Source organism: Ceratocystis lukuohia (genome assembly GCF_044167205.1).
Source record: "Ceratocystis lukuohia strain C4212 chromosome Unknown Supercontig4_pilon, whole genome shotgun sequence".
NCBI classification, from domain to species: Eukaryota; Fungi; Ascomycota; class Sordariomycetes; order Microascales; family Ceratocystidaceae; genus Ceratocystis; species Ceratocystis lukuohia.
The window spans coordinates 872,067-896,870 of NW_027263523.1; the positions used below are offsets into that span (position 1 = coordinate 872,067).

Genomic DNA, 24,804 nt, shown 5'->3' on the forward strand with positions numbered 1-24,804 from the left:
ACGATAAATAGAGTTGGAAGAGAATAGGCGTCATACTGCGCCATCCTGCAACAACTATGCATGCCTACATAAGTACGGGTGCCGCAGTCGACACTTCTTACCTACTAACCCGAATCATATCAGCATCACATTCACATCTACTTTGCATCCGTAACAATTGCTTGTTCTCTGTTTTTTCAAGCTGCAATGCTGAGATATAATGAGCACGTCAGCATATGAGAGATCCACCCTTTTGCCAACCCCTACATTAGATGATATTTTCTGGGTCCCTGCGGCTGTTTCCGCGCTACGTCCGTTACATTGTTCAGATACATCCCACTCACGTAGTTACCCTCTAATCTAAGTTTGTTCCTATCAGTGTCGTAGTTTCCTTGTGCATTGGCGGTATCTGTAAAACTTTTCACGCCTTCCCTATTCTCAAAAGATCCTTTATCATGGCCAACATCGACGTCGAAGACGTGCTAAGCAAACTGACCTTGACCGACAAAGCAGATCTGCTTGCTGGTGAGCTTAAAAACTCGGTCAAGACAACGATACAGTATTGAGACTTTATCTGACCCTTATCTAGGCATTGACATTTGGCACACTAAGCCAATCCCAAAACATGGTGTTCCGTCCTTACGCTTCTCCGATGGCCCCAACGGCATTCGGGGGACCAAGTTCTTCAACAGCGTGCCGGCCGCTTGTCTTCCCTGCGGCACTAGTCTTGGCTCAACCTTTAACACCGAGCTTCTTGAGAGGGCTGGCCGCAAGATGGGCGAAGAAGCCAAGCTCAAGGGCGCACACGTAGTGCTTGGGCCCACTATCAACATACAACGCTCACCCTTGGGTGGCCGTGGCTTTGAGTCGTTTTCAGAGGATCCAACTCTCTCGGGGCTTGGTGCCGCTGCGTTAGTCAAGGGTATTCAGTCCACAGGCGTCCAGGCCACAGCCAAGCACTTTGTATGCAACGACCAAGAGCACAAGCGCAACGCAGCGAATAGCATTGTCTCTGGACGTGCCCTGCGCGAGATCTATGCTATGCCGTTCCAACTACTGGTGCGAGACGCAGAGCCTGGAGCATTCATGACAGGCTACAATGGTGTCAACGGAACTTTTTGCAGTGAAAACAAAGAGCTTCTAGAAACCATGCTACGCCAAGAGTGGGGCTTCTCTGGACTCGTCATGAGTGACTGGTATGGAACCTATTCAACCACCGATGCGGCTCTTGCGGGCCTAGACATCGAGATGCCTGGTCCGCCCCGGTTTCGAGGAGAGGCACTCAAATTCAACGTGGCCACGAACAAAGTGCCGGAGTTTGTCGTCGACGAGCGCGCTCGCACAGTATTGGAGCTCATCAAGCGCTGTGCCGCTTCAGGCATTCCTGAAAACGCGCCAGAGCGGGAGGGCAACACTCCCGAGACCGCCGCCCTACTACGTGAGATGGGCATCGAAGGCACAGTCCTACTTAAAAACGAAGACGGCTTGCTACCGCTAAAAAAAGACAAGAAGACACTAGTCGTTGGGCCTAATGCTAAACTAGCCATGTATCACGGCGGCGGCTCGGCTGCATTGCGTTCCTACTACGCCATCACGCCCTACGAAGGCATTTCAGCCAAGCTCACCCAAAAACCCGAATATGTACTAGGCGCATACTCACACCTGCTGCTACCGCTGTTATCGAATGTTACAACGGCGGACGGTAAGCCTGGTATGTCGATGAAGGTCTATCGCGAGCCGCCGACCGCCATAATGCGTGAGCTAGTCGAATATATCCACCTGGAAAAGTCAGATATGCTGCTAGTTGACTACAACAACAAAAGACTGAGTGACACGTGGTTCGCAACTATCGAAGGGACTCTTGTAGCTGACGAAGACTGCACGTTTGAGCTTTCCTTGATTGTCTGTGGCACGGCCAAGCTGTTTGTCAACGGCGACATGGTCATAGACAATGCCACCAAACAAGTTCCCAGCGATTACTACTTTAGTTACGGCACCGCTGAGGAAAAGGGGACATACAAGTTTAGAAGGGGTGAGACATATGTCATCAAGGTCGAGTTTGGCTCAACGCCTACATCGCCCCTAGCCGTTGAGCGGGTGCTTCTACGTGGAGGCGCTCTGAGAATTGGCGGTTGCAAGATCATTGATAGCCAACAGGAAATCATCCGAGCTGCCGACGCAGCGAGGGATGCTGAGCAGGTCGTAATTTGTCTTGGCCTAAACGCAGACTGGGAGACTGAAGGCAGCGACCGAGAAACTATGAAGCTTCCCGGGCATCTCGATGCTCTGGTGTCCGCTGTGGCAGCAGCCAACCCGAGTGTTGTGATAGTTAACCAATCAGGGACACCCGTGGAAATGCCATGGATAGCATCAGTCAAAGCCGTGGTACAAGCATGGTATGGCGGGAACGAGACGGGCAATGTTATCGCTGACGTGCTCTTTGGTGATGCAAACCCGTCTGGCAAGCTGCCGCTATCATGGCCCATACGTGGACAGGATAATCCCGCCTTTCTCAACATCCGCTGTGAGGCGGGCCGTACTCTTTACGGAGAAGATGTGTACGTTGGCTACCGCTACTACGAGTTTGCGGAGCGTCAAGTCCTGTTTCCCTTTGGCCATGGGCTGAGCTACACAACCTTCAAGCTGTCGGACATGGAGGTGGCTGAAGCTGGCGGTGTGCTTACGGTCACAGTAACTGTGAGCAATACGGGCAAGAAGCCTGGCTCAGAGACCATTCAGACATATGTGAAACCACCGCCCACGAAGGTGACCCGGCCAATCAAGGAGCTGAAGGGCTTTGCTAAGGTCAGACTGGACGCTGGAGAGACTAAACGAATCACTATAACAGCACAGACCAAGTACGCAACCAGCTATTGGTGTGAGGAGCGCAAGAAGTTTGCAGCTGAAAAGGGCAGGTATGAGGTGGTGGTGGACACCTCGAGTGAGACCACAGCAAACGCCATGCGAGGGTTTTTCGCCGTGGACAAGACATGTTGGTGGACGGGAGTGTAGAGGGTAGGGGCAGGAAGCGAGGGCTGGTGGGGAGGGGGGAGGGCAGCTCTCACAGCAAGAAGAAAAGAAAAAGAAAAGACCTGCAGTTGGTACATGCTTCAAAGGAAGCTTCTGGGAAATGAGAAGGCCTGCTATGGCTGGCGATGTATGAGCCCTAACTGCGTTTTACTCGGGTAGGGGTTTTTTCGTTCTCTTTTTTTTTTTTTTTTTTTTTTTTTTTTTTTTTTCCCTCAATGAAATCTTCCCTGCAAACTTAATTTGGGTACACCCGGTTTACAGCACAGGGCCGCTAGACTAGCAGGCCCCAGTGACTACCGAGACACTGTTTTTAGCACTTCTACAGTGGGTTATCTAGGGCTCTGGCCAAAGCTTTTTACAGTGGGTCAAGGTGGCCCTAAAATAGAAGCACTGGTCAAAAGGAGCACCCAACAATAAAGAAGAGCACTCAAGGTACAAGGGGCAGCAAAATGGCACGGAGGAACAGCGGCACAGATACAGAGGGCCGGCAAAGTCTGGCGTTTCCAACAAGTTTGTCAGGGCATGACAAGACGACTTCGAAGCGAGAAAAGAGCAAAAATAAAAGGCGGAGGAAAACAAGAGACAACGGGATCGTGAGCCCCAATGTCTTGCTCATGTACCAGTCTCATTTCGTACTTCCCCAGACAGATTTCCCGCAAGATTGTTTGTCCGCAGCAAATAACACAAGCCATCAGCGAGTGCTGGCTGGCTTATAATGTGGCATGTCTACTAATTTCCCTACCCCACTGTAGGAGAGAGCAAAGACAGTTCTACAGTGGTACGTGCAGGCAAAAGTAATTGCAGTGCAGGACATAACAAGAGCCAGAAGACAGGTGACAGCTTTCTCCTTCTTTCCTCGCCGCATTCAATAATAAACTGCGTGGTCTCTCCGGTCTCGAGAGCGAAGAAAAAAAACTGTATTCCAGGCCAGTCTCCGCTGTCGATAGCATTAGTATATCCGTCATCCAGAATAGTAGTTGGGCAGGATCATTAAGGAAGGTAAACAAAAAATAAACCCTTGCTTTGTGGGTTAACAGGAAGCGGCACATCTGATGGTTACACGGAATTAACTTGGGTCCCCTTCCCATCGCCTATTGCCTATCCTTCTAGGGTGTCTTTTCTTGGCCTCTGTCAAAAGAAGCGCCACGAGAAAACTGCTTCCCTCAGGCTGTAATTTGCTTAAATAGAGAGGGGCGCTCGTGTCTCTATGCCCGGTTGTTTCCTTCTTCTCTATCATCATCATCATCATCATCATCTTCTCTTCTCTGATCGTCCTCTTCGCTTCGCTTGCACCTTCATATTAATCATTCATATTCTTTCCTCTTTGCTTCACTTAATATCTTTTCGCTTCTTTTACCTCTTTAATTCATATTTTCTTTTCTTAGTCTCCTTCTCTTCTACTTACCCATCCTTCAAAATGCGTTTCTCTTCTGTCCTCCTCGCTATCGCTGCCGCTACCGGCCTGACCTCCGCCAAGACCATCGTTGTCAAGCTCACCGACAAGAACACTTTCGATCCTCGTGAGATCACTGCCGACTCTGGCGATTTCCTTGAGTTCCAGTTCGGCCCGGCTAACCACAGTGTTGCCATGGGTGACTTCAATGCCCCCGGTGGCCCCTGTGTGCCTATCAACAACGGCGGTTTCTGGTCCGGCTACGTGCCTGTCGGCAGCGGCTTGGCTCAGACTGCCTTCCGTGTCAAGCTGAACAACACCGACCCTCTTGTCTTCTACTCCACTCAGGTATGTTTCTCACTCTCTCTTTTGCACCCTCTTTCTAGACACACTTCTAACCCCCTCAACAGGGTAGAGAATGCAACTTTGGCATGGTTGGTGTTGTCAACGGTCGCGACAACCAGACCTACGCCAAGTACGCCGACAGAGCTTCCAAAATCGCCGACAGTATCGATCCCCATGGCGGCCCCTTTGGTGGCGTCTTTGCGGACCGTGACCAGGACAAGAGCAGCAGCAGCAGCAGCAACAACAACAACAACAACAACAACAACAACAACAGCAACAAGAACAACAACAAGAGCGCAGCTGTTTCCCTCCAGGCTACCACTATTCTCGTTGTTGTGGCTAGCCTCATGGTTCTAGCTGTTCTAGCTTAGGACCAGTAATTACAGCCACCGGTGCACAGTCGTTCTTTGAGCACTTTCTCGGAAATTCCACCTGCCCACGGGGGCATTAGCATTAGTATTATTAGCATAGCATAGCATTGGGTTTTGGTTTTAGGTTTTATTCTTGGGCGCATTGGGCGATGAAGCGTTACTGCTTGGTGAGGAAAAAAACAAAAGCCTTTTTCTTGTACTTACATGATTAGGCCGGATATACACGGAGTAATATACTGAGAAGATTAGATTGAAGATTCGAGTTTATACAAGCTGTGTGTGTCACGTGACTATGCATCTTTTTTGCATCCTAGCAGAAGCCAACCCTAGTTAGCTAACCCGAGCTCCACTTTCAACCTCCTCTAATTGAGAAGCACCAAAAGCCAGCAACCCCCATTCCAAAGCATTCAAGCACTCAGATACCCGCGCCATGGCTCCGCCTACCATTCTCGCCCTGAAACAAGCTTTCATAACCACACAAACCGGTCTGCTCGCCAACGATCTAGTGCCAAGCCCCGCCTGGCTTGAGGCCCAGGCCACTGTAGACGACCCTTTGCCCGCCCGTGCTGTCGATGATGCTCTCTTCCGTCTCAGCCACACGCTAACTCAGCACTCTCGTCGAGTACATGCACCACAAGCCACACGCCATGTTGCAGAACAGCTAGACCGGCTATACTGGCAGGCTACAGAGCGTGGAGCAGATGTCAATACGGCGGATGGGGATATGAGCAATGGTGTTGGGCGGCACGTAGATATAAGTGAGTCCCCGGCTTCCTGTCTTTTTTTTCCTGATCCTTCTGTTCCACTATTTTTTGACCCGTAGTGTGCAATAACGAAAAAAAGAAAACATATCCACTAACCGTTCATCCCCTCCAGGCATGACCAAAGCCATTTCTAATCTCCCACCGACCTGGCCTAGCGAGACACAAGCCCATGCCTTTCCCGCCGAGTCGCAGCGCTACACGCACCTCGTCACATCCCTCACTAACCTCAATGCCCAGCGTGCCGCCGTGCTTGCGCGCGTGCAGCGATTGCGCCGGATACGCGCGTCTCTCGCACCATTGCAGCCAATACCCAGCAAACGAGCGCGCTCGCATAGCGAAGGTCCCGATACAGATGCGGGCCCAGACGCAAACGCTGACGGGCATGTGGCTGCACAGGGGAGTGAGGAGGATGGCAATGAGGCTGTCCGCAATGCGATTCAAGAAAACCTCGTTGCACGCAACGGCGCCATGGAGAAGGAGCTCGAGCGAATGCGCGTACTACTTGCGCGCGTTGGTGGACGCGTTTCAAGGTTGAAAGCAGAAAGCGACGAAGAATTAGTGCTAGATCTAAGAGAGGCCGAGAAGAAGAAGGTCGATGCTTTGTTAGATACGCTTTAAGGTCATGTTATACACAGTCGGCAAAAGAGAAAGTCCTTATGTGCATGTTCCCAGCACAGTTATAGTACAAGGCAATAGTGGTTACAAAGCTGTTTGCTTGTTTGTTTGTGCTATTTAACGTCGACCTACTAGTTTTCCACAGCAATACGGCGGCATGTTCTGGACGGAAAAGGGGTAGGAGGATGTCGTCCTCCGACGCCTCTTCCGGGCAGTGAGCAGTTGCAGGTGTGCGTCTTCTTCAAAATACTCCTGTGACTTTTTAGGATCCAGCCTTGCAGCCGGGAGTCTTCTCCGCTAGACGTAATAACAAAGCTGTTGATCATGGATGATAATACATCGATCGCCTATCTCACATGCAAAAAATGAACCTTGGTTAGTTGTAAACCAGCCAATTGCCTTCAAGCGGATTTGAACCGCTGACCTCGACATTACTAGTGTCGCGCTCTGCCAACTGAGCTATGAAGGCTCATCTCTGGTGAGAGGTCATTTTTTTAATATTATACGTCTTTTTCATGTGGCGCGCCGCCACACCACAGCCGAAGCTTGAGCTGGGCCGTCCAAGCCCCCGTTTAGAAGCACCCGTTGAATATATCCAAGTTCGAGGCAACGCCCCCTCCCCTCAATCTACACATCGAGGCAGAAACGGCGCCGGTGGCAGCTACAGAAGAGCATCCGCAGCACTTTGAGCATCCCACCCATGACAACGCAGCCAATTCCGGAGGTTGGGGCGAACAACAGCGAGGGAGAGTAGTCGATGGCGTGGGTGAGAGAGAAAGGATGGAAGGTATTTTTACAGAATCGGAAGGACATGTTGATGGGGATCTATGAGAAGGTGCTAAGGGAGTCCTACCCCCCAGCCACCAACGAAAAGAATACTATGCGGCAATAGCCATGTATTCAAACGACAAACCTCTGTACTCCGCCGGGGCCTATTCCCCGTGCCGGAAGCCGTAGGCATGTCAGACTAGTCTACACGGGCCCGCAGGCCAAAAATATCAGGCAGTCGGCCCTAGAAACCCCCCACAGACATGCCTTAAGGCTACACTGGATAGAGAACCCCTCAAAGTTGCCGGGGACGCTCTGAATCCAAACACGTCCGCAATTGCTAGCTGCCCGGGAGCTGCGCTAGAGGATCACATGAGCCAGCTGCTCCTGTCCGGCCGGAAGGCTCGGTCTTGTTTCTGCGAAGTAACAGTGGGAAGACGTAAAAGAAAATTCACACAAACAAGCAAGCAAATGCACCACCGCACCTTACGTTTATACCTCCGATTGGTTTGTGTCAGTCTTTGGTCAAAATAGAACCAAGACAGATTACATGTAGCATCGCTTCTATCCTCTGCTCGATGGCCTGATTTGGCTGGAGCTACTTACCTATAGAGTAATATAATACAAGGTCCTTGTATATAAGAAGCGAAAAGGGAGAGTAGCATACTTACCTGGGTTTCTCTCTCTCTCTCTCTCTCTACTTTTTCAACCATGTCGCTGTCACTTCACCGTCCGTCGACACCTACGCCTGCCGTGCTGTACTTCGACTTTGATAGCTGTAACACAACCACGCACATGACTCATCAAATGCGTGTCTCTTTTTTTCAGGGTGGCCATACACTTCGCCGTAATAGGAAGAAGATAGAAAAGAGCGTGGATAAAGCAAGGCCTTCACCAACTCATTTCCAAACACCTTGACTCTTCTGCTTCTAGCCTCCCCTGCTTCCGTTCTGCCTAATATATTTCTCCTGATATCCCTTCTTCTCTTTCCCCAGATCCAACCACCATGTCACTTCCTCTCGTTCTCATCCTTCTTCTTTTCCTCCTTCTCCTTCTCCTCCTTCGCCTTCTTCTCCTCTCTACACCTCATCATCCCTCGCCTTCCTTCTTTTTCCCAAACGGGTTCCAGTGAAAGTCGTTTGTGCATGTCGTGTCGTGAGAGTCGTAGTAGTAGTCGTTGCAGAACAGGCCAGGTCCAGCCAGAATAGCCAGCCGGCCAGTCTGTTAAGAAATCAAAAAAAGAGGGAAGCTCAAAAAAGTACAAAGAACCAAAGAGAGGAATTAGAAACAAGAGCCGTTGACGCCGAAACAAGAGTGTCAAGCCTGTGTAGGCAAGCACACAGGAAAATCTGGTAAGAGACCGAAGGGAAATTATAACGCAAGATAAACAAAGAAATATAAAACAAAGAAAGGGTTAAATGAAAAAGGGAGAGGTATAAAAAAAAGATAGTATACGCAGATAAAAGACCCATCCTTTGGGGGTTGGATGGGATGGGGGGGGATAAAAAAGAAAAGAAAAATAAGATGAATAAGATGATGGAAAATACAGGGCATAGCATCTAGTTGACTGTGCAATCAACCAAAAAGGCTTGCTCACATTCTACAAATAGAACGAATGGCTATATCGTCCATTTGCGACACACCTATCCATTGCATTTAAGCAACAGGAGGGACGTTGGGGGTAGGGATGGCCTGGGGGGGCATCTCTCCATCGTCCAGGTGAATAGGAGGACGGACCTTCTGGGGGCAGTCACGCGAGATGTGACCAGGCTGGCCGCACTGGTAACAGGTCTTTCCGGCGGTACTCAAAGGGCCTCCGTTGGGAGAAGTGCAATCACGAGAAATGTGTCCCAATTTTCCGCAAGCGTAGCACTTCATAGCCTGAGCATGGCAATCGCGGGCAAAGTGGTTGGGGCCGCCGCAGTTGTAGCACGTGGCAGGGCGGGGCGGGCCGCCGTTGAAAGCGCCGCGAGGCGGGTAGCCACCAAAGGGGCCACGGGCCATAGGAGGACCGCCACGGCCCATGCCGTTATGAGGGGCATTGCAAGTCCGGGCGATGTGGCCGGGCTGGCCACAGTTATAGCAACGATTGCCGCCTACACCGCCACTCAGACGCAGAGTAGGGCAATCAGCCTGGATATGACCAAGGCCCTGGCAGTGGTAGCATTGCTTCGCATCAGTAGTGCGAGGAAGTGGGCAACTGTTGGACTCGTGGCCAGGTTGCTTGCCTTGTTAAGAGGGCCAGTTAGTTAGAGGATGTGAGGCGCAAAAGCTGGGAAGATGTACAGATACACACAGTTGTAGCAGAGACGCTCAGCAGACTGGCAGACTTCGGCATAATGGCCAACGTTGCCGCACTTGTAGCACGCACGACGAGAAATAGAAGACATTGTGATTGTTGTTGGCGAAGAAGGGTCGTAGGTTGACTGTGATAATGACAATGTTAGTTGGATAGCCGCTAACGCTAGGTGTATAATAGTGACCAAAGTTGGTTGGATCCCCCAAAAACCGCAATTTCGAGTGTGGTTTGATTGGCTTTGCTAGCCTAGCCAGCAGCCCAGTCAAAATCGGGGTTTGATTTAAAATATCCATTCATTGTTTTAGTTTCTTTGCATTGGTCATGGTGACTCCGAGGACTCTTAACCATGTCGATTAGTATTCGACATGGTACATACATGACTTGCATGAACAACCGCAAAAAAGAGACCGAGGGGGATGTTTGAGATAAGAGTAAAACAAATATAAATGAGGCCAGATATAATCGCATAGAAAATCAATATTCGAAATGACAATCGAGAGACATGTAACAAGGAAGTCGAGGTATTAGGAAAGGTGGCGAGTGAGACTAGCAGACGATTGGGAAAGCCGGATTATGGTGCAAGTCACATGGCTGACGGTTGAATTGCTGTTTCTAAGCAAACGAACCGCTGGGAGAAAAGTCCAACCCAGAACAGACTGGCGGATGGTACGGAGTGCAAGTCGTGGGCAAACGCTAGTTTGGAAGTATCCGACGGGAATATAGACGGAAAACTGCGACGTACAAAGGGAAAAAAAAAATGACGGCCAGAACCCATAGGGCCGAGAGGGGGGAAAAGCTCAAACTCACCTTCAAGGTTCTTTCTTGCGCAAGATTACGGGAAATGGTCTGCAAGGGGCTTATCGCTCGCCGTCAGTCGCGCTTGATATAATACAGAGATGAAAAGACGAGAGTCCTGAGAGACGGTTGTTTGACAAGAAGTTGGGATGGCGTTTTTTGTTGCACAAGGGGAAAAAGGAAGAAAAAAAAAACAAAAAAAAACAAAACAAAAGCGAGAGATAGGGGACAAGAACGTTTCCGTGCTTTTTTGCTTACCGACAACGAAAATAAAGGAAGCAAACTTTTGGGTGACAACTGGGAATTATTAATCCGCTAATATAGACAGACGTATGTCAAAGAGGAAGAAGAAAATAAATACAGAGGGAAGAGAACACCCAAGAAAACGGAGGTCTAGAAAAGAGGAAATAGAAGGCCCGCCTCCACTACAAGTAAGGTAAGAGCCCCAAAAAGCGAACCCCAAAAAGGCGTTCCCCCCCCCCCATCTTCCCTTAACGCACGTAAATTTTCGTCTTGTGATCTTGCTTGAATAGGCGACTAACCCCACTATAAGTAGTGCTGGGAACAGGGAAAAAAAAAACAGCTAGAGGTGGGGTGGGGCCTTGACCTCGCAGGTAGTAACGGAGGAGGCCCTAGCTTTTTTTTTTTCATGGAGTGGCAAGGGAAAAGGAGCGGAACAAACAGGCAAGAACAAAGAAAAAGGAAGGAAAAAAGGAGGCTGCTGCTCAAGGGCAAATGGAGGGGTACTACAAACCCTAGTCTAGCACTTTCCAAAACTGCGAGCAGATAACGAGATTCTACAAACGGCCTTGTTCTACAGGCATCTACTTACGCGTGTGATGTAAAGTTGAAGTATTTATGCATAGGATGCGGCTCGAGCGGCAAAATACTGTTGATTAAAACAATGCACAGGGACATAACACGTGTATAGTCGCACTATTTGGAGACAGCTAGAGGGCAAAAGAGGCTGTTTAGCACTGAAGCTGTGGCTGCTCGGAAATTTTGGAAGCAGCATTGCCCTCAGCATGGTGTTCAAATCAGGTAAGTTCGAGTTGCAGAGAAGCCTATTCCGTGGCCAGTCTTCAAATGTACCAAGTAGTTTTTACCCACGGCTCAAGTAGCGGTCGATACTTGGCCTGCCTTGCTTGGCCTGCAGGACAACGTGACAATGGCCAAGGTTGACACGCGACAGGGCAGCAGCTAACGGCCAAGTGGAATAAAAAGTGACAGGGAATGAGCATTTAAAAATATAAGGGCAGCATTGCTGCTAAATGACGTAAACCAGAGACCCGCAGATCGAAGGTTGTCAACAGCTAAGATTAAGTCGACGCCAGACGACCCGGGACAACTTCTGCTCAACCGGAGATATGAGAGACAGACCAGTATTCCCGCGCCATAATATCTCATCCCCCTCAAGTTCGTCTTGACGCTGCTACAACACAAGGACGTGCTCACCCCCTTGGTCCGTGTTAGGGTGCTTCTCCAAATGAAAACGCAACTCAGCGCAACCACCAAGATCCCGGAAATATCGCAAGATCCTGTTACGGAGCCTATTTTCTTTCCGTGCAAATATAAGGTATCGACATGCAAAAATTAAGTACGTCCAAAAGAAGAAGAAGAAGAAGGATGGGACGCTGGAAGCCACCCTGGAGCAAAGCGGTGACCCGAGAGATGGCAGCGCCGGCTTCTTCATGGCTAGGGAAAGACTTCCTGACTAGGCGACTTATCCGTTAGGGTTTCTCGAGCTGTTGAAGACAGTTAGTTGCTTTGAATCCCAGACTTCTTGGGACTTACCAACACCTGGGGAATCGATCCCTTTCTTTCCAAACTCCTGGAACGCAACGATATGACCAAGATTGAACCTAGCCAAGTTGATTGGCTGACCTCGGTGTCTCGCGGCTTTGCAGGTGCACCATTTTGGCCCCCCTCGGTGGCGGGACATCTAATGCGCCAAATACACTATCCTAATATAATACAAGCCTTCGGGGGTTCTTCTTTATTTTTTATCCTTAGTGGTAGGAGAAACAACACTATGGAATAGTTGACGTTGGATTCGAGGTCCCAAGTTTGCCACCGCATCCGTCCAGGTTCCTGGCACGTGAGGTAGAAAAGAAAAAAAGCCAGACTTCTGAAATGCACAATTCATTCATAACATGCACAGATGAGCAAGATTTGTTGGGCGTATTTTACGTTGCAGCAGAACGCCGGCTAATTTTGGCGGTCAGACTATGCGGACATAGTACGAGATTCAGCGAAAAGCACCGGTGAAGGAGACAGGGAAGCTTCTTGCCAAGGGGCATAGAACATTTATTGTTATTCATCTAGTGTATGTATGCGTATATATAGTATAAGGGGTGCGGTTGTATCTGTAGATTTGTGCATGTGCGTGATATGTAGGCCGAGTATGAGTTCATGCATACGTTCTAAGGAGTGTGTATCTGTCGCTAAATGAGAGTAGGATTCTGTGCAAAGAAAAAGAAACGGGCAAATGAAATGCTAGATGCAGCAGTTAAAAAGAAGAGAAAAAAAAAAGAAGATTACGAGTACGTTGCTTTTTGTGCGACTGGCCGATGCTGCTCCTACAGAGCCAGGAAGCCACCCACAGCAGCCATGACAAGCACAGCAGGCACTACCATAGCGCCTGCAGCTGGGCGGGTAGCGGCATTTTGCAGATCGGGCGTAGAAGTGGCGGAGGCCGAGGATGACGTGCTACTGGGGCGGACGACAACCATTGCAGTAGAAGTAACAACATGGACGTTGCCAGCAGCATCGGTCGAAGTAAAAGTGGTCAAGGACTCGCTAGTCACAAGGGTGGGTGTGGTAGAGGTGAGCGTAGTAGGTGCTTCTATTACAGGAAACACGCAACAAGGTTAGTTTAGCATCAAATTAACTGAATTGGCCTGAACCAAACACAAGGAGGCAATTCTTACCGGTAATGGTGGTGTCGGAGTTCTCCTCAGTGGTGGAGGTAGGCGTGGGAGTGGACTCGCTAGCAGTCTCGGCTTGGGAGCTAGTATCGGTTTCGGTAGGAAGTTGGGTGGTCTGTTCGGTCGACGAGGGCTCGGTTACGACGCTAGACGAGTTGCTTTGCCTCTTGGCCATGCGCACCAGAGAAGTAGCCAAACGGGCATCTGTCCTGTGCAGCATCTCGGCAGCATGGCGGTCCGATTCGTAGACGCCGTGACGATACATGCCGGGCAAATGCGAGTGCAACAGCTTGTGGAGATGTTCAGGCGAGGCCGAATTCAGCATGCTGGAGAAGGCCGACTCGTCGACAGCAGGACCGTCAGGTAGGTCGGCGACAGCATCGACGTGGCCATGACTTTGGTCGTCTCCCGAAAGATCGTGGTTGCAAGGGACGCGCGGAGCGAGTGCAGCACCAAGGCATATGAGGCCAAACAAGGCGATTAGAGAAGCACGCATGGTAACGGTAAAGAACGAGCGGCGTCGCTGAGAAGGCGAGGTGGGCCTGGGGAATGGAGAAGTAGAAGTGGCGACAGCAGGCAAGGGAAGGCCTGATTTTTCGGACACAGGAGCAGAAGAAAGAATGGGGGCCATGCTTAAGAGGAGGGGCTTCGAAAGGTAGTAAGGTATGTTGGTTATTATATATGGATACGACTTGCTGATGCTGATGCTGATGCTGATGCAATGCAGATGTAGATACGGGCAGACACGCGCGGGACGTATTAGGCTTGACTGCTGACTGGCTTGGGCTGTTTATGGTGTGTCAAACAAAACAAAAAGCAACAGCAAGGCCTGGGCTGGGCGTAGGCGGACAAGAGAACGAGCGAGTGCTGCAAATCAAATTATAAGAAGGGTGACGTGGTATATGATGTAGCCAGTTCAGCGTGTAGGAGGTAGAAAGAAGCATGTGAAGGGTAGAGAGTCAAGGAGAGATCCCAAATGCGAGAAGAATCAGGCATTTTAAAGAAAAGAGCGGCTACAAATGACATGTGCATAGATGGGAATGGTATTAGCACAGCCCAAGGCTGGGCCGGCTGGGTTGGTTGGATGGATGGCTGCCGGCCGGGCTAAACCTGAGCCACACTATTACTCAAGCACCTTGACCCCCATGTTTGGATCCCTAGCAGCGGAGGAGGCTCAATAAATTCGGTAATCTGGGATCTAAAGGGCGGATGGGTGGATGAGGGAGGAATATAGAGGAAAGGAAAAGATAGCGAAAAGGGAGAAGCGGGATAAAAAAAATAAAAAAAAAGGAAAAGTCTTCAACGATAGCGTCGCCAATACGAGGAAAGAGCAACACGAAGGCCCGATATTGTGCACCGGACTTAGTTCCTGCACTTATTCTTGTGTAGTTAGCTTGATGGCAGACTGTGCCAAGTGTGGATTAACATCGACATTGTCATGGAGACCCTCAAGATAGAGAGTACAGTTCACTGACCTGACCAAACAGGCGAAGAAGCGCTAAAAAAATTAGATGCTAATCATAAAGAAAAAAAAAAGGAAATACCCCTTTATTGTCCGCTACAGGGCACTTCTATCGCCAACAGCACAAAGCAACAGGAGGCCCCCCGCCGAAGGAGATCGCCAGCAATGTAATGTTCTATACAAACTAATAGACAATACCTTATCCAAGCTTGGCCACCGCCCCTCACCAATATGCTTCTTGACGTTTGTTTTGTTTGCCTGTCATCTTTCATGGCTGCTAGCGCATTAAGCTCAGCTGAAGCCCTTCGAGCGAGGTCTTGTGCAACATTTGCCTGCCCTGTTTTATAAAGGGAGGCTTTATGTGTTCCTCGTTCTGCTAAGCCTAGCCTGGCGCATCCCACACATATCATCCATCAGCTGGCTATGTAAGCCCAGCTCGTATTCCCAGAATTCCTCAAGCCTCGGAACATGGGTGTAGAAGTGGTGTTCCATAAATAGCTGTCGATCAACCCAATGTGCGGTAACCCTAATCCACAAAGTGACGTTCCTAAATCGCGTAGCCATGTTACACGAAACGGTCTCATCTCCCCAAGGCTATAGTGAGTGAAATAGTCATACAAAACGCCAACTATTAGCGATGACAAACTCCCACACTCCTCTTCTTTAAACCCCGAAGCCAAGGATGAAATCCAGTCTCAACCCTGATAAAATCAGATCTTGGTGTTCTTGTTCGGCCTTTACCTATTCGCTTCACGTAGAAGGGACTATAGAATAGGCAACACCCCTGCTGATGTACTGGTGTATTGGGATCTTCTGGTAGTTCTTTGAGATAGGCCATTGCTCAGAGTTTAGGGGAGCTGATAAGATGATGACTAGGTTTCCCCTCGTATATCCTGAAGACCGCCGAACCCCGGTGCCATTTTTTCCTTTTACCTCGCAGACAATGATAGACACTTCATCCTCGAGGTCAAGCTTCCTAAGCCTGTCCCCAGAATGTTAATAGGCAGACTGCTCCCTATCTACCGTAAGGGGATGATGAGCCTGGTTCATCACTTGAACAGGAATGCGGACGAGAAGGCCTCTCTTCTCTTCTCTTCACCCTTTCAGGGATCCAAACCGGGATTAGAGCATTTTATGGGGCTTTCCAAAGTAGGCCTCTAAGGAAGATTTGAAGAGGGACGAGGTCAGCAAATATCTTACTTGACATAGCACCAAAAACAAAGAGAAGAACAAGCCAGACAACGAGCTCGCCCATCTCTCTAACGTTGATTCTCGTCTAATAAAGTGCAGCATCGAGCGCCTCGGGGATCCTCACAGGGGCTGGCGCCATTGTCATCCCATGCTTATGCACTACCATGGCCAGAGCTGGGACAGCCAGTTGCAATACTGCAAGGTCCTGTCGGTCTTCTGAAATGTCTGCCAGACTATGCGTCCAGTCTCAGGCAAGTCTTTCTGCTGGACCAAGCTAAACTTTCAGAGGTTAAACGAGGTCCTAGTGCGAAATAATGTCTAGAAATCCAACCTCTTTAACATCCCCCTGTTGTGATTGCACTTTATCTAGCTGAGATGGAAGACAATGTCCTAGGTACAATACCGTTGAAGCAGTGCCCCCGGATAAGAGAGTAAGGAGTTATTTCCAGCTTGTATCCGGCGCAGTAATTTGAAGCAAAGTCATTCTTTGTAAAAATCCGGTAGGGGGGCGAGAAAAGGAGTCATTGGCAAGCATCTTCTGGCTAGGGTCTTATGTAGTCGTAGGGGAGGGGTGAGATATTTGGGATGCCGTACCAGGAAAGCAAGGTCGTATATTCTCCCTGTTTGCCACTCTTCCACAAGCCTTTTGGGGAGCGCGGAATAGCATGTTCGTTTTTTACTTGGCGGTGCTACTCAAAACATCCCACCGGGGCCAAGTCGGGACGTGAGTGCGTGGAGGCCTGTGAAGAACCGTAGTGTTTCTGGTGCTACCGTTTTACCTTGTACCCAGCACTGGTAAGAAGCTTTTGGCAATAGTTACCAAAAAGCTTCCACTTAACTAGCCCTCGTGACCCGCGAGATAATTATGGTATTTTTATGGGGGAGCTAAGAGTGGATTTGATAAGGTCTTGCTGTGCTGGACAATGATTGCCGGTTTGGAAATCGAAATTATCTCTGGGCCGATTCCAAGGGCTTGAGCTAGTCTAGTTTGGTCTGGCAACATACAGAAGCGTCTCGATTATGAGAAACCACGCCCATTCCATTCTATCTCCAATTGAGAAAGGGTCTCATGGGATGCAAATTTTCCCAGCAGCCTAAGATAAGGGACGCATAAGGCGATCTGCAAGGAAAGCCATTGTGTGTGTCTCAGGAGCAAGGCCCAGGCAAATAACATATTTTTTATGTCTAGCAACGAGCTGCAAAACAGGATATGTTTTGCCTGTACCTGAAGATGCAACAATGGTTGTGTAAGGGGACAAACATTTGCTGCATCCCACACTAAATTCGTAGTGCTACTTCACAAGGCTCGGTAATCCCAGTACGACGACCATCATGAGTCCCTTGGGGAATTTTGTGTGTCTTTCGTAGTTCCTCTTGGCACTTGGCGTCTTCCTCGGGGTGCTTTTTGACTTGGCGGATAACTCTCTTGACCTTAGGAATAACGATGCCATTGATAACACCATTTGGAAAACAGCTGTAAGAAGACTACATCTCAAAGGTAGGTTGTTGAGATTGTCATTATGACGGTATTTTCTCGGAGATGTCGAGCCCCTTCTGGAAATCCTGGGAATATATGGTCATCTTTAAGAATTCAGGAGAGAGGGATATTTCAGCATCAATCTGCTTTGAGCCCGATTCTATCACAACGATGAATAAGGTCAGTATAAAAGACACACAGCATGGAAGCCTCAAGATCGCTCGCCTACAGAGATGCCAAAAGTGAAATCCTAATGGTGCAGAACAGTAAATAGTGATAATAAAAGTGGGAAATAAAGAAAGGTAGATTTGTGTAATTGTAATGAGCTGATGGCAAAGCCAGGAAGCGTATTGGCCTATAGCACTTTTGCACTTTTGCCTATTGAAGCTCTCAATGACCTGATGATGATGATGAGGACACAAAAGTTTGACAATATTCATGGCACTGGAAGCAGAGAGATATATGTTTTGGAGAATGCCTGTAGCCGGATTAACACCGGGTAAACCCTATTATAAAATTCTCCGACATAGTTGTGCCCAACGACAGAACTTAACTCCTTCACAAGTCAATGGAAAATCGGCATTTTGCACAACATGATACATCTGACAAAGGTGCACGTGCCATGGACATCGATATTGTGGGTATGTTAACCCTAGCTAGAATGGCTACAGGCTATAGCCCAACGTCAGGACTATATTGATACCTAGGGTGAGGTTGTGTGACGCTCCTAAAATTACCAAATAAAATATCAATAATATGCAGTCAACCAGACACCAGTAGCGCCTATGGAAGGGAGGTCTACGGAGGCAATTGTGTACAAGAAGCTTAAATTAGGAGCTCTATTTACTACTGGAGCTGCATTCAGTAATTGATACCTACATACCCTAGCTCAAAGACCATTAATAACACCCTGAAAGATAAAAGGCTTCCCAACAGCGACGATAACGTTGAGGCATGCGATTCGAGCATCAAACACTCAAACAGATCTTTCAATAGCTGCTGCTTTTGCCAATTGCTGCCTGTCTCACAGCAGCGACGGGTTGACACGTCCAACCTCTGAAGGGTGGAGCGGGAGACTATTGTCCTCGGACGCAACAGTCGACCGCGGAACTGCATCAACAACATATGTAATGCCGTCATCAGAGGCATACGAGGGAGGTCGAGGCTCCACACGTGGTCTGTCCGGTTCTTGGGAGGTGGCATTGGGATTTGGCTGCCAGCGGAGGCCATCTGGGTCGACTCTCTGCGTTCTGGCATTAGTAGGCTGCTTGCGCCAGGGGAAATGCTTTTGACTTACTACACTAGATCGCCAGAGCCCGTAAGCCGGAGGGCTCAGCTTCGTCGTTTCGCTCTCTATACCTGCTGCCTCCTCATCACGTGCCAAAATCACGGGGATAGGCTCAGCTGGGATGGCGTAGCCGTGGACATTGTACAGAGGGTCTGAAGCAGGATGTTGAACGGGGCGCGTGATCAACACATATGCGCGAATCAAACTGTGGCAGAAAACCACAGTGGAGGATAGAATAAGAATCACTAGTAGCATGGAGAATTCGTTTTGCTCAAACTTCCCTGCAAGAATGAGTGCAATGTCTGCAGAACGAGAGTTAGCGCTTTCCAAGGTTGGACTACTGCCGAGCTGTTGGAGGGATCAAACTTACAAATTGAGATTACCACTATAGTGAGAAGGCCAGAGATGACGCACCGAATGACATGCCTGCGTGCCTCGGCCGACTGGATTGCGGGAAGTGGTATACAGAACAGTATTTTTTTCGAAGACATGGCCATGTTTTGCCTTTCTCGATGCGCTTTTACGTGGCGATGTCTCCTCCGGTGGTCTTGCCCGCCTCTCTGCCGTCTACCTGTCTGCTGGCTGCTCGACACCCTGGGGCCCCGGGCCCGGGCAGGCTCTGACATTTGCGGTAGCTGCAACTCTGGGTTTTCAGAGCCTGTGAAGCGACGGGTCAGCCGCCTGCTTGGAGGCATGGTCGGTGCAAGAGCTGCAACATTCGGATGGCTAGAAGCACGCCGATCAGATGAAGACAGAGTCGGATAGTCTGGAGGGGTTGTTGACTGCGAGTCGCTGGCACGGGCGCGCTGTTGGCGAGAAGATGGGCCGTCGCTGAAGCCGAAAGCAAAAGGCAGCCATCCCGACTGAGGGCTATGCATTTCGACAGATCTGGTGGGGGTTCGGGAAATTTGGGACTTGGGAGCGCCGCCTGCAGAAAAGTGACTAGCGACAAATCACAACGACAAAGGTGATAGTTCAAGACCCGAGTCGTCGGCAAATGTTCATCTACAAGCCGGACAACACCTAGAATAAAACAAAGAAAAGTACAAAAGGAAAGAAAAGCCCAGCTTATTTTGTCGAGGCCAGCCAGTCGGGTCAACAGAAAAGAGAGGAGGAGGGCGGGTCTTGAGGTTCGGGGACGACACAACGCCCAAAACACGCAGAACAAACAATGGAATAGAGCAAACGAATGCTAAGATGCAAATGAAGGTGCAGACAAACGACAGCGAAAGACAAGGTTGGGTATCAATGAGGGTCGCATATATCGCCAGGATATACTATAGAATAGAAGTAGTACTAACTTTGTACCAGATGAACAAATGAAGGGGCGGGGACAGATAAAGACTTCTAGCCCGGATGCAACCGTCAAGCAACAAACAGCCTTACAATGTGCAAACGCGTTGCGATGCTTCGAGGGAGAGAAGAAGGTATTGAAAGCAAGAGACTAACTCCGATGATGGGTTAACCCAGAAGGAGGCTCGAAGAAGCGAGCGAGGGATGAGAAAAAGGAAGGCAGTGAGAAGGAGAAAGAGGTCCTCGTTAAAGCATCACAAGACCAAGCCTGGCTGCTGCTGATTGTGATGGTGATTGACGTTGATGCTGACAACGGAGAACGGGGAGGAGAAAGATAAAAAAGACAAAAGAAAAGAAAAAAAAAAGTTCTGCCAAGAAAATAAGTTAACCATAGATAGACAAGAAAAGAACTCACAGTGGAAGCAACTGCAGAATAAGCCCTCACTGTTGAAGAAACTTGGACACCCACGCGACCAAGCTCACCAAAGAGAAATGAGAGTCCACTCCATCCCACATCGCCGTCCGATCGATCAGGTCTAGCTTGGCCTTTGACCCTTTTGGCCCTCGGATTGGAGAGCCCCCGTTGAGATCGTTGTGTGTAAGTTTAAGTTGGCCCTATAAGCCCAAGCTTCTACCACATGAGTCGCCTGTGATTGGCTGGGTGCCTGGACTCTAGCTCAGTCCCTGGCCACTGATTGGCTGCAGGCCTGTTTGAAGCCTTTTTAAGTCCAGGGGCGCCAGTTTCACATCTGCGACAGAGTTCAGAAGAATAAAGGCTTGGCATAAAATAGAACGAACCGAAGGCCGGTAACCTGTTTTGCCGTTGCTTGTGTTTTCGCTGGCTTGGGTTTCATCTATGCGTTCTGTTCTTCGTTTGTCCATTTCGCCCTCTATCTCCACTGAGCCAGCACATCTCTTATGCGTAAAGCTACACTATGCTGCTATTGGCTAGAGGGCTGCCTAAAGTGGAGCTAGCTTTGCCCTCATGTATTTATGCACATTGCGCTGTACATTAATTACAATGCGCGCAAAGTGTACAACACTCATTTATATGACTACTGCGCAATTTCACAGACAGAACACAACTTGCCATGTATCTTGTATCTCAAAATCCCGCCAAAAAAAGTGTAACGTAGCAGGGAAAAAAAAAAAAAGAAAAGAAAAGCAGCAACGCCCTAAACGCCGGTATATGTTGTCGATGCATTCGCACAGACCCTGAACTTGCTCTTGTTGAGAACAAGCAAGCAAGTAGTTGTGTGTATATGCTTTCATCCCTTCTCTTATCCTCCTTCTTGTCTATCTCCAGGCCAAGCATCCAGGGAGCATGCAATCTGGGAAATGCCGAGCCCTGCAATTAAGATGCACTATTTTGGGCTCTTCTACCGTTACACTAGTGCTGCTTGTCTCCCCCAGCCCAGCCAGCAAGCCCACACAAGGCAATCGATGTGTATACCTTGGCGCAAGTGCTAGCCAAGTATCGCGGTATCATCATCATCGCAGCTCGCCCAGGAGCATTGTGCGGTCTGTAGACGCGGAGAGTACTATAGGAAATGTTAGCAACTGCTAGTGTTCTCACGTGTTATATAGGGCAAACCTACGAATCGGTTCTTTCCCAGGAGAAAACTCGGCAACGTTGACGGTTCCCTTATGGCCAGGAAGCTTATACAGCATCTTGCCCGTATCTGTTGACCACACCAAGACCGAGCCGTCGCCAGAGCCCGCTGCAATGCGCTTGCCGTCCGAGTCCCAGCCCGCGCGAATAAGGTTCTTTTCTATGCCGGCCGATGCGCCATCAAACGTGCGGATATGGCGTTCCGTAGGCGCAAACGGCCGGATATCCCACGTGCGCGCGGTTGAGTCCATCGAATTGGACAGCATTGTCTGCGAATCGGGCGAAATACGTAGTGAAGTAATAGTATCTGTGTGGCCAAGGAGCGAGTAGAGCGGCGCCTTCTTGCGCACATCCCACACGCGAATATCGTTGTCGATACCGCCCGAGTAGATCTCGTTGCCGGCCTCGGAAATGGCCACAGCCGTCACGGGAAAGTCCGTCCCAATATAGTCGACTGCACTCTTCACACGTGGGTCCCAGATGCCAATTGTGCCATCATCGCTGCCGCTAACTAGCACTTCATCTCCACGTTTGCTGATGTCCATCGCATTGATCACTTCTTCGTGGCCCACATAGCGCCGTATCCGCGACCCGCTCTCGAGATCCCAGCTAGCAATAAACATGTCGGCAGATGCCGAAAAGAGTGCGCGTGAATCACGGGACCAGCAAAGATCGAGGATGGCGCCCTTGTGGCCGTTGAGGATTCCGTAGTTTTCGCAGTCGCCATACGTGCGCCATAACACTATTACAGAATGATAAGACGTCAGCAATAGTATCAGTCGGAAGTTGCCCCGTCAATGCTCTTGTGACAACAGCCTCAATTCAATTTTGGCTGGGGCTCGAGGTTCTCATACAAATATTTCTGTCCATGCCAGCGGACGCAATATAGTTTCCATTGGGATCAAACGATGCCGCGAATATCTCGCCCGTATGGCCTGAAAGCTGCATCACCGGAGCCTGTAGTCCACTTGTGCGCGGTGTCTAGAAAATGAAGCAAAAATAAAAAAAAATTGAAGCCTTGTTAGTACTTTAGCAGCTCTCATCCCTCATCAGTCTCAATCAAGCGCACCCTCTCATACCGTTTGAATCATGGCACCACCTCCAACAGAGGCATTGAAGCGTGCTATTGCGCCAGTCGTTGAGGCGTCACCCAGATTGGGCCGCTTGACGAGCTGGAAACTAGCCGGATCGTCAGAGGCGGGGCGCTTTTCGGAGGCCATTTTGTGAGGACTGTCGGGTGTCTGTTTTTTGAGAGGAGTGCTGAGGGCCTAGAGGCTTCAGATATGCCTGGACGCGAAAAGTGCAAAAGAAAGAAAAACCGGAAAAAAAAGAAACTGGAGAAGAAAATGACAGGCCAAAGAGAAGCCTTATTCGAGTGCACCCCAAGTTTGTACAAGGCTGAACTTTTTCTCTTTGCTCGATCGCGTAGCTGGCTGGCTTGCCTCGCTTCCTGCTTGAAGTCTTTTTATGGGGCCGAGAAAACAAGGTTGAGTGAGGGCTAAGCTGGACCGCATTTGCTATATACATATTTCTGCCGGTGTTTTTCCGCAACGAGGGGCATCCACTATTAGCTACCAGGCAATGAAGCTTGGGTTTGTCCTACGCTTGTAAACTAGAATGCTCCAAAACCAAAGCCGAGTAATAACGTCCCGCAATCAACATAGCGCTCCCAAACAGTTTTCCATACGACCTCTTTTGCTGGCTTCGGCTCAACACCCCGATATCCGACATCTCTTCCCTATAGTACAGAGCGCAATGGCCAGCAGCAACAAGGCGGCGCGCCTTGGCGAGGAGTTGGTTTCTCCCATCCCTCTATTCTCCGTTGTAAATTTCATGATAACTGCAGCCCGCTAACTTATGAGGTGCCGCTAGAATTTGGAAGTCAGTACTACAACTCTAGTCCCCAGCTCTTTTTCTTTCGTCCCTAGCCGCCTTCTCGCGACCACCGCCTGCTGAACGCTATTCTGGTGCTGCGCACGTCCAAAGCGCCGGCTGTTGTCAAGCAGCTCCGATACTAATGCAACATTCACCCCCCTCCGAATAGGACGCGCATCGACAAAGTTAACGCCGAGCTTGTCACCCTAACATATGGGACAGTTGTCGCTCAGTTATGCAAGGACTACGAGTCGAAATACCCCGAGGTCAACAAGCAGCTCGACAAGATGGGCTATAACATCGGACTGCGCATCATCGAAGACTATCTCGCCAAGTCCAACACAATGAAGCGCTGTGCGAACTTTAGAGAAACGGCCGATGCTATTTCAAGGGTGCGTATGCGAAGCAAAGATGTCGACCCATCTGCTTTCTCCCCGGTCCATGATTAAGAGCCACCGCTAATCACTTTCTTTTGTCAACCACCTGCTCCCCTTCACAGGTCGGCTTCAAAATATTCCTCAATATCACACCCCTTGTAACGAACTGGACCAGCGATAACAAGCAGTTCTCGCTTATCTTTGAGGAAAACCCGCTTGCTGACTTTGTCGAGCTGCCTGACGACGGCCGCGCGCAGAGCGAGCTGTGGTACTCAAATATCCTGTGCGGCGTCTTGCGCGGGGCTTTAGAAATGGTTCAGATGCAGGTCGAGGCGCACTTTATCAGTGACGTCCTGCGCGGCAGCGACACCACCGAAATGCGCATAACCCTTGTCCGCTACATCGATGATGAGCTGCCACCAGAGGATGATTAGACGAGTCTGGGAAATGGCAATCTAGGAATAGAGGCACAAGCCGTGATGTATTTGTTCTTCATTTGCCTGTCGTATCTCCCAAATCCCAGGATCCGTCCGATATGGCCGCTTATCTCTCATATTTTAGGGGCACATGTACCTGCTTTATCGATCTCTAGCAACGGTTCTCTTTTTGTTATGCTTCTAGTCATCTGAATTTGTTCATCATCTATCCAGTCCCATGTCCACCTTTGTTCCTTGCCCTCTTGTCGTTGGGGTTGATTGAAGGAAGCATCAATAGGGTTAAGTTCATTGGTAACACAATGAGAGTCAATTAATCCTGTAGTCTTTATTCTTGACAGGCCTGTGGTTAGGTCTTCTCCATAAATCCAACCCTGGGCAGAATAGAACTGATGCTGGAATGGATGGTCGTGGTTCTAATTCACGAAGGGAGGGATTTCAATAAGTGATGATTGAATATTAAATGATGTTTTGAGGGGGGAAGACTAGCTCTTTATTTTTAAAGCCAA

The 24,804-nt window shown here is 49.4% G+C and overlaps 8 protein-coding genes across 8 annotated transcripts; 4 read left to right on the plus strand and 4 right to left on the minus strand.

Moving 5' to 3' along the window:
- Nucleotides 1-434: 434 nt before the first annotated feature.
- Nucleotides 435-2,991, plus strand: HOO65_040238 (putative beta-glucosidase I; the record flags this gene model as incomplete). The annotated part of the gene is made up of 2 exons (XM_071002602.1): nucleotides 435-504; nucleotides 569-2,991. The coding sequence occupies 2 exons, from the start codon at nucleotides 435-437 to the stop codon at nucleotides 2,989-2,991; spliced, it is 2,493 nt and encodes an 830-aa protein (XP_070859081.1).
- A 1,435-nt stretch (nucleotides 2,992-4,426) lies between these two features.
- HOO65_040239 (uncharacterized protein) lies at nucleotides 4,427-5,118 on the plus strand (the record flags this gene model as incomplete). The annotated part of the gene is made up of 2 exons (XM_071003024.1): nucleotides 4,427-4,750; nucleotides 4,813-5,118. The coding sequence occupies 2 exons, from the start codon at nucleotides 4,427-4,429 to the stop codon at nucleotides 5,116-5,118; spliced, it is 630 nt and encodes a 209-aa protein (XP_070859082.1).
- Nucleotides 5,119-5,548: 430 nt separating this feature from the next.
- Nucleotides 5,549-6,500, plus strand: HOO65_040240 (Kinetochore protein fta4; the record flags this gene model as incomplete). Its single annotated transcript, XM_071002969.1, has 2 exons — nucleotides 5,549-5,876; nucleotides 5,962-6,500. The coding sequence occupies 2 exons, from the start codon at nucleotides 5,549-5,551 to the stop codon at nucleotides 6,498-6,500; spliced, it is 867 nt and encodes a 288-aa protein (XP_070859083.1).
- A 2,421-nt stretch (nucleotides 6,501-8,921) lies between these two features.
- On the minus strand, nucleotides 8,922-9,655 carry HOO65_040241 (Zinc finger protein GIS2; the record flags this gene model as incomplete). Its single annotated transcript, XM_071003019.1, has 2 exons — nucleotides 8,922-9,493; nucleotides 9,562-9,655. The coding sequence occupies 2 exons, from the start codon at nucleotides 9,653-9,655 to the stop codon at nucleotides 8,922-8,924; spliced, it is 666 nt and encodes a 221-aa protein (XP_070859084.1).
- A 3,283-nt stretch (nucleotides 9,656-12,938) lies between these two features.
- HOO65_040242 (uncharacterized protein) lies at nucleotides 12,939-13,917 on the minus strand (the record flags this gene model as incomplete). The annotated part of the gene is made up of 2 exons (XM_071002959.1): nucleotides 12,939-13,204; nucleotides 13,290-13,917. 2 exons carry the CDS (start codon nucleotides 13,915-13,917, stop codon nucleotides 12,939-12,941), a joined length of 894 nt encoding a protein of 297 aa, XP_070859085.1.
- A 4,523-nt stretch (nucleotides 13,918-18,440) lies between these two features.
- HOO65_040243 (uncharacterized protein) lies at nucleotides 18,441-19,582 on the minus strand (the record flags this gene model as incomplete). Its single annotated transcript, XM_071002898.1, has 3 exons — nucleotides 18,441-18,659; nucleotides 18,714-19,006; nucleotides 19,276-19,582. 3 exons carry the CDS (start codon nucleotides 19,580-19,582, stop codon nucleotides 18,441-18,443), a joined length of 819 nt encoding a protein of 272 aa, XP_070859086.1.
- Nucleotides 19,583-21,387: 1,805 nt separating this feature from the next.
- Nucleotides 21,388-22,829, minus strand: HOO65_040244 (wd repeat domain-containing protein; the record flags this gene model as incomplete). Its single annotated transcript, XM_071002814.1, has 4 exons — nucleotides 21,388-21,538; nucleotides 21,592-22,351; nucleotides 22,464-22,590; nucleotides 22,689-22,829. The coding sequence occupies 4 exons, from the start codon at nucleotides 22,827-22,829 to the stop codon at nucleotides 21,388-21,390; spliced, it is 1,179 nt and encodes a 392-aa protein (XP_070859087.1).
- Nucleotides 22,830-23,364: 535 nt separating this feature from the next.
- Nucleotides 23,365-24,295, plus strand: HOO65_040245 (Trafficking protein particle complex subunit 3; the record flags this gene model as incomplete). Its single annotated transcript, XM_071002975.1, has 3 exons — nucleotides 23,365-23,402; nucleotides 23,654-23,876; nucleotides 23,984-24,295. The coding sequence occupies 3 exons, from the start codon at nucleotides 23,365-23,367 to the stop codon at nucleotides 24,293-24,295; spliced, it is 573 nt and encodes a 190-aa protein (XP_070859088.1).
- Between the last annotated feature and the right edge of the window lie 509 nt (nucleotides 24,296-24,804).